General features: G+C 31.7%; 1 protein-coding gene across 1 annotated transcript; it reads right to left on the bottom strand.

The window, feature by feature from the left end:
- Positions 1–1402: 1402 nt before the first annotated feature.
- LOC114370255 (glucomannan 4-beta-mannosyltransferase 9-like) lies at positions 1403–8267 on the bottom strand. The gene is made up of 10 exons (XM_028327558.1): positions 7876–8267; positions 7436–7735; positions 7078–7176; positions 6710–6962; positions 3776–3886; positions 3390–3526; positions 3037–3150; positions 2749–2948; positions 1920–2075; positions 1403–1786 (listed from the first exon to the last, which is right to left on the bottom strand). Exons 2-10 carry the CDS (start codon positions 7733–7735, stop codon positions 1621–1623), a joined length of 1536 nt encoding a protein of 511 aa, XP_028183359.1. The 5' UTR covers positions 7876–8267; the 3' UTR covers positions 1403–1620.
- Positions 8268–8848: the final 581 nt, after the last annotated feature.

Raw genomic sequence — 8848 nt, 5'->3', positions numbered from 1 at the left:
AGATGACCATTAGTTTTAATGAATATTGAATAACATGTTGGAGTAACAAATATGAATAAAACCCCTAAAGTTGACCTAATAGTGAAAGATTGAAGTAGATACATAAAGTTTTAAGTTTAATTCTCATTCTCATTTTTATAACGTGTGTGTATATATATATATATATATATATATAAAGAAAAATATCACATTGAATAGGAAAAACCAAATTAAGGTGATAATAAATTATATATCCAACATATTCATAAATAAAATTTATTACAACACAAATAATAATAATAATAATAATACATATAATTAATTATTTAAATATTTTCTACTGCTAATTCAAACACATTAAATGTAAACAACATTTATATTTTGATTTTCTTTCTTTGAAAATTGTCTTCTGAGAATCCAACATGTATCTATGGATTGTGACAACAGCAAATTCGGTGACCTCATATTTCCTTCTTTGAATAGACTGATGAAAAATTGACTTGGGTTCAGATATGGTTGTTGGATTATTAATGGAAGAGAAACATAGAGCAGACAGTTATAAATGCTTTTGACATGGTTTTACCCTTCTCAGGATTCATGAAAATGGTCTGATTTAGTTTACTTATGTTTCTGTTGTCAAAGTAAACTCATTTCTGGTGTCAACAGGAATTAGGACTTAGCAATAGTTTTTTATTGTTATTTATTGATAAATGTTAGATGTTAATTTTGTTAGTGAGAGAAATTTGAACTCATGACCTCTCTGGCTTCTTTTAACTACTTAGTCAACCTTATAATTCCGCACTTAACAATATTAAATGCAAAGAAAAGAAAATCAGAAACAACTTCTAACAAGAAACCTTCAATACTAATTTAACCTCCTTTTCTCAGTTTCCTTGTGATGCATACCAAGGTTGGTGGTTGGAACCTGTAATCCCTTTCCTTTAGCCATAGATAAACCAATTAAAATATTTGCCTTCCTTGTTCATATTAAGGAATAGTGTCATGCACTTTGCTGTAATTTTGTAGCATGTTTGATTTCACATCATAGATGTGATTTTTCTCATTTACTAAAAAGCAAGCTAATAGTATTATAGTTTTCACATTCCAAACATAATTTCTTATTTTTTAATGAGTGGTCCAAACACACTATTTTGTACTATAATTTTGACAGAGAGCAAGTAAGACAAAAAGGAGATTCAACATGAAATTCTGTAATCTACCCCATTTATTGAAGATGTTTATTATTTCTTCAAACAAATTCAAGTAAAGAAAGGCAAAAGAAGGAAGTGATCAGTAAAATTTAAAAAAAAATAGAACTACAAAATCTTATAAACCATGTGTCCAATCAAAGATGTTTGCCCGGGGAAGATCGATGCCTGTAGAATGCTGTATTCATTTTCTGTATGCTTCATTTCCAAGAGAATAAGTTCTGTAATTTCCTTATGTATCTTTGTTGAGTATTCACAAAAAAAAAAAAAAAAAAAAAACTGTTTCGAGCCACCGACTCTGAATATGCAGAACCATGAAGAATGACCACCCATTAATTTATATTAACACAAGCTTTAATTTAATGTCACAGATTATTATACTGTGAACACTATTACAATATGTAGATATCTGAATGAAGTGTTGTCAAGTCCTCTAGGAGTTGGGATCGAAAATGCCAACATATCCAAAGGCCATGATGAAGAAAGCAATTGATTGAATGTATAGGAATATGTAGTAGCGGTTTTTCCCGAACATAATATCATAGCAGCCACAGAAGAAGAGGTAGAATCCAACAAGAAGTTCCAACATATGATGAATCCTAATGATATTCATCACAAAGACAACAAATATAGATAGGCAAGCACAGTTAGAGGTATCATCTAAAAAGTGAAATTAGTGAAGGCTATTGTTATCTGATTAATGAAACCTAGAATAGCAACACTTTATTATACCTTATCCTGAACCGACTTTTGGGTGGTTTACCCTTTTGAGTGACAATCCATTCATTCGCTCGACTACCCTCTAGCAGACCAATAATTGTTGCCTTTGTTCGATGCAGAGACATGGTATTCTCAAAGAGAATCCAGAAGACCAGCAAGTGGAGTGACCTGAAAAAATAGTTAAACACCTTGAGTCTACAAGGCTACAATTGTAGTAAAACATGTTCATTGTCTTTAAAAGTTTTTAATTTTCTTAGACCAGTTGAGAATGTCTCATGCAACCAGTTTGTGCTTGCTCATTCCTAGCTAGGAATTCCTCGTTACTTTTTACATGGTTTAAAGCCATTCATATGTGCTATGACTAATGAATCACACTTGAAAGTGTTTATTATGAGCTTCGTGAATCATCTAAGAAAGGAGTTTGATTTTTATGCAATGTCAGCATAGAATTTGTTACATTGTCAATCAGAAATCATGGTATAACTTTCGAGATAGTTTATTATAGAATTAACAAATTTATCATACATATTAAATTGTAATTTAATGATAGTGTAAAAACGATTTAAACTGTCAGTGCATGAACTATTTTCTTCTAGGTTAATCCTACTTTTGTTTATGAGATTTGATAGTATAGGCAAACAGATTATAGAGCAAAGGAGAGATATAAGGTTGGTCCAATGGTTCGGGAAGGGTGAAGGAAGAAAGAAGAGAGGAGAGGTGGAGGGTTGGAATCTTCCCCATTGTCATTTCTCACAAAATTAACAAACTAACTTGCTCGATAAAAATAAAAAAAATAAAAAGATTATAGAGCAAAGGAGGGAAAATTGAGAAAAATGAAGACCTTGGAGTTCCAACAGCATTTAGGAGTGTGATGATGGAAGGGATGTAAACAGCACCCCACTTGGGGACAACCACCTCAGGCACCACAACTGTAGCGGGTAACACAATGCAATAGAACATAAAAGTGTTGATGTGGGCCACGACCTTCCGGACAAAGAAGAAGCTGTAAATAACATATATCTTCTTATACAAGGACACTTTCTGCAATGGACACATAAGAATTTTGGTCATAAATAGCCAGTCAATACTTTCTGTCCTACCAATTCAAGGGAGCAGCAAGCAACCTTACCCTGTTTCTCATAATCTCCATGAACATTTTCATGAAAAGATTGGCTGGTCCACAAGACCACCTGTGCTGTTGGAAACGGTAGGCATTCAAAGTACTTGGTAATTCGTTTTTAACCTATAGTCCAATTAATAAACTCATGTAATTATTCATCCCATGTCAACAAAAAAAAGTTTAATCGTCATGCACTGTCGTATGTAACAAAAAAATTACACAATCAATTAATCAAAAACCATTATCAATATGACTTTTAAGAAAATCAGTCATTGTAAAAAATAAACAAACTTATCTTATCCTAAGTCCTAACATACACACTCATTAAATTTTGGTCATATATTGAATTAAGTAAATGGAACCTTCAAATTGGGCAGGTACAAGAATTTCCATCCTCTGAGACTGGCTCGCACAGCCAGGTCCATATCTTCCACTGTGGTCCTATGATTCCACCCTCCAGACTCATACAGCGCCGAAATTCTCCATACACCAGCAGTTCCTGTGTCATTTATATGAGTACAAAAATTGGTTGTAAATTCATCATGCCACAACCACAATAAAACATTTCCACTATTGCACTTAAAATCAATTATTCTATCAGGGTCTAACTTAATTGGTTGAGCAGAGTAGTGAGTTAGTTATTGTAAATCCTTGTCACTATTTTTCATTGCTACTAATTAAAAAAAATTCAATTATTCTTTTTAAAAAAGGAAAACGGATGAAATTGTTTTCATAGATGATTGATTACCGTTGAAGCCAAAGAAGGCATAAGTGCAAGACCCCACTTCTTGTTCCACAGTGAAATGGTAATCCAGTGACATCTCTTGCATCCTGGTCATCAAACATTCATTGGCATTCACTGAAAAAAGAAGAAAATGCATTGTTAATTCAACAACATTGCTACAATGAAATTAGAAATTAAAAAAAATTCATCTTGTAATTAGGAATGATTTGCGATATCAATTCAGCTGTCTTTTAGTAATAGATATAGACAGTGTGACTGGGAAGTTAGGATCCTCCATTAAAATTGCACATGCAGCTGCCGGATGCAATAGTAGTAGAAGATTTTCTTTTAATAAATGTGTATTATCTAAGATTAATAACGAAATAAAAATGTGTGCAGAAATAGTATAGTACTAGAGAAAAGAAAAAAAAAATCCAATGATCCAAATAAAAATAATTACAATAAAGGAAGATAAGAGATGAAAAATAAACATCTTATGAACAATCATGACTTCAACAACCACAATTATATCAACAACGGTGTTGTGCCCTTGTAAGTAAAACAGAGGTACCCCATGAAATACGCATGCAGATTAATTTCAAGTATTGCTCTCTTTTGCGGTCACAACAATCCACAATAATTATGTTTCGGACTTTAAGAATAGTCGAACCAAAATTGCAACTTCTTGATTGAAAAAAAATAAAATAAAAATTTCAAATGGTATGAGCCGAAAATTTCTGGTAAAGTGGTAATGCACATGCTCGAGTCTATTCTTGGATTAGTACTATGTCCTTCTCTTTTAATTGGTATGCTTAAAAGTTACTCAGATAGCACAATGCACACAGCATCCTTCAATATTATCATATGTTCCTTTGTTATATAGTAATCATGTTGTTGGAATACGAATTCCTTGTGCTTTTTAAATGTGTATGTAACAAAGTGTAATGAAAATGCGTGATTGCTATGCAATTTTTGTTTTGTACATAATCATTCCTTTAATCTAATTATAGCATAGTAATCTTGTAAAATAATAAAGAATAGTACTGCCCAAATAATTAGAATTAATGAAAAGGCTTACAGAACATAATAATTGACTACGCAGATAGCTAGATGAATTATAGTCATTTAAAATTGTAATTTTCCTTTTGTTTCCATTTCTATTTTATGCAAGCAACTTTACATAATTATTTAGATAAGTATATGATTAGATAGGTATACATACCACAATCATATTTTCTTTATCAGAGAGTTTCATCCATACGTCACACACACACACACACATATATATATATATACCACTCAAACAAAGATAACCATATTTAGTCTTTAGTTAGATATTCGTATAGCTGGTAAAAATATTTTGTATGTACTAATGACAATGTGACATCAATAACACTTCATCTTCCTAAAAATCATGCTTCTTCCACATAATACTTTTTGGTTCAGAGTCCGAACATGAAAAACTAGTCGACCTAAATACGTACAAATCTAGCACATACTTTTGTAGGTAGCTACTATAATAACCTTATTATTAGGTGGAAGATATAAATGACTTTAATTATATCACTAACATAAAATTATCTGATCTTTCAAAAAAAACAATAGACCAAACACTGTAGTATCTTTCTTTTTTATGATGATATTAATATGAAATTATTTTTACCGAAAATAATAATAATAATAAATTTTTGTTATAAATATAAATAAGATAAGTATTCTTTTTTTATGAGTTATTTTATATCTAAAGAACAACTTTAATTCAAATTTCGAATCAGTTAATTAAAAAATATAAGATTATTATCCCTTATATCAATTATTGTTAGTTAAGCCCCATATTATCTATTTACTCCAAAGAAAATTTATGAAGGTATTGCGTATCAAATTCCCTTTATTCATTGAGTTGCTGGGCCTATAAACTCGCACACTAATTTAGTTTTACCTGCCACTGTGGTCCAACTATGCATGCTATCTCACTTTTCGGCCACAGAAAACTAACCCCATTCTCGCATTAAATGAACCCTTTTAAGAACTCTTAATCCCCGGAAGCCATTATTGTTGCATCATGTTTAATCATCCATCAGTTCATTTTTATGATGGTGACTTCTCATGACAGACTGTATTCAAAATAAAAATAAAAAGAGATTTGGTATTTATTATTCCACACTCTTTTACTTTTTCCAGAATGAAGATTGAAGACAACTGAAACCAAACAAAGAAAGTATGAACACGGTAAGAGGCTTGTACACGTGGCCTATGTTGATGCCATCTCAAACACAAAGTGGGACCCACCTTAGCCCTAGTAGCAAACAGGAACATTTTCTAAAACAAGACCCACCCACCGACAGTTTTTTTATTTATTGTAGTTTCAGAACCATGACTCCGGATTAAGGATAAAAATGGTTAATCCAAGAAAAAGAAAGCCAAGCCGCCAAAGACCTAGAACCAAAAATCAAGACAATGCTGGACTCTTTTTGTTGATATACAATTAGAAATTACTAAGACTTAGTATAAATTTTTTAATTATAAAGTGAGACTTACGTCATCTGTTGTTGGTCTCAATAAATTATACTTCTAATATAGAAATACCAGCTTCTTAGAGAATAAAGCTGATTTTAACCGTAGTCAGATTTGATTTTATAAAAACATTCATGTTCAGTTATCTCATCAGGTAAAATTGATTTTACTTCAAAAGTTCAATTTGCCTAAATGTGTCAAAAGTAACTTTTATGTTGAGTTGAAAAAATTATATTAAATTTTATAACAAACTTCTTTTCAGGACAAAAAAATTTAAATATAAATCATTTTACCTAAAAAATTAGTTTTATAAATATTTATCTAAACACATACATAGATGAATTTTAATATTTTGATAATTATAAGGTTGATTTTGTGGTTAAAAGAAAAAAAGAGAGATTGTGATTTGAATTCCTATTGATAGTTGAGTGAAGGAGAATATACCAAACTTCCAACGTGCCTGAACAAGAGCAAGTTCAGGGTTGTTGACAAGGAATGGGACAGTTCGCCAGAGGAAATCAGGGTCCGGTTGAAAATCCGCGTCAAAGATGGCAACATAGTCACATTGCTTCACGTAGTTCCGTTTCATGCCTTCTTTCAGAGCCCCTGCTTTGTACCCGTCTCTGTTGTCCCTCACCTCGTACTTTATGTTCACCCCTTTGCTCGCCCATCTACTACATTCCATTTGCACCAGCTCCTGATTCACAATTCCCACAATCAATCCACTCACTCACTAAATATGACTAATGTACATAGTTTATATATAAAGTCCATTTTGTGGAGTTTAACCCAAATTCCAATAACATGCATACCTTGATTGTTGGGTTAGTAGAATCATCAAGAACTTGTATGATGATTCTGTCTGAAGGCCAAGAAAGACCACAAGCTGCACCAATTGATAGTTGATAAACCTACATTCAATCATTTAGAAATATGTAAAAAATGTGTCAAAAATAAGTGATGAGTGTGAGCGAAAATATTAGACTCAATTTCTTTAAGTAACATCTTGAATATTATGAATGAAAAAAATATAATTAAAAATGATTAATTGAATTTTTCGATAAGACAAAAATTGATGATCAACAATATTATGATGATATAACCAAAGTCTTATGTTGAAGTCTTCATGAAAAAAAAAAATATGATTAAAAGGTTGAAGAAAAAAATGACCTCTCTTTCGTTGTACATTGGGACTTGGACCAAGACCATGGGATAACTAGAGTTTCCCAACTCAACATCGTCCTTCATAGGCTCCCACTTGTAACGCTTCTCGGGTCTTCGACCAAACAGCTTCACCAAGCAAATGACAATGCCCATGTACACCCTCTCGACCAGCATCATCAACGACATGGCCAAGCACAGAAACACTGACACCCTCAGCATTGGCACGATCACTGGCTCCTTCACTTGGCTCCAAATCAAACCCATTTGGTAGGAAATGTCATCCCTTGAACCTTGAAATGATTCCATCTGAGAAACAAAACAAACAAAATGGATTTCAGAAAATGAACCAACTTTGGTAAAGAAAGCAGAATGTTCTCTTTTGGGTAGTTGCTATATTTATGTTTTGCTTCAGGGTCACGCAAAAAAGGAAGCTAGAAATAACTAACCTTGCTCCTCTCTGGATCTTAGAAAACACTGAGGAAATTAATGAGAGATCAAAAAATTGACGAGGGAAGAGTAGTGTTAGTTTGCTAATTGCATGCCACTTTTTTTTTCTTCCAAGGGGAGAACACTGATCAAGTTATTATTATGAGAGAGCCAAAGCAAATAAAGGGTTGAAATAAAAAAAAAAAAAAAAAAAAAAGAGAGAATGATGAAGAGCAAGAGAGGGAGGGAGGGAGAGAGAGAGAATGTTCTTTGTTGTTTTGTAAGAGAGAGCAATGGCCTCTCTGAGGATGCTGCTCTGTCTTCTCTCTCTGTCTTTTCTCCCTCTCTCTCTGATGGCCTTTTATAATGGGTTTTTGCACCCACAATGGCTCAAGACCTCTATAACTCTTGCTGCTGCCACAAGTGTGAACGTTAGGCTTATATAAAAATGAGAAGAGCTTCTCTTACATGTGCATTAATATTTTGATGTTAGGATGTTAATATATCACAGAACTCTTAATCACCATTTAATAAATTTCGTTAGTACATTTATTAAATTTAATTACATACACCATTTTAACTAACATGACTATTAAATACATCTTATGCAGTAAAATAAAATTAAGTCTTATAAATATAATACATGCTTTAATTTTTCTTAGAAGCATACCGTATAAAATATGTATTAATTTTAACAAAGTAATATCAGAGTATTATTTCTTAAAGAAGAAAAAACATCAGAGTATTTAAAAATAATACATAAACTCAGCCCGGTGGTGAGCATATGGTATTTTAAAATTAAGATAATTATCTTTGTTATAAAATATACAATTATCATTTTATAGGCTCATTTTGAAGAAAATGATATTATTTCATCATTTTTAGACAAACATTCTATTTCTTTTTTTTTATATAGTTTTTATTATGGAGATATTATATTTTTCTGTTTTAGGAAAAAATATTTGAGTATAATTTATTTTTCTTTTTATAATT

Source organism: Glycine soja, chromosome 10, assembly GCF_004193775.1.
Source record: "Glycine soja cultivar W05 chromosome 10, ASM419377v2, whole genome shotgun sequence".
Taxonomy (NCBI): Eukaryota; Viridiplantae; Streptophyta; class Magnoliopsida; order Fabales; family Fabaceae; genus Glycine; species Glycine soja.
Note: the sequence above shows the minus strand (reverse complement) of the source record. Positions and strands in the feature narration are given on the sequence as shown.

What these genes read in the sequence shown, in the direction of transcription:
- LOC114370255 (XM_028327558.1), bottom strand. Translation starts at nt 7,735, where the DNA reads ATGGAATCATTTCAAGGTTCAAGGGATGACATTTCCTACCAAATGGGT. An exon ending in TGCCTTCTTTGGCTTCAACG is followed by an intron (nt 3,527 to 3,775) that starts GTAATCAATCAT and finishes TAAATGACACAG; the next exon opens with GAACTGCTGGTGTATGGAGA. An exon ending in AATGCTGTTGGAACTCCAAG is followed by an intron (nt 2,076 to 2,748) that starts GTCTTCATTTTT and finishes CTATTTTTTCAG; the next exon opens with GTCACTCCACTTGCTGGTCT.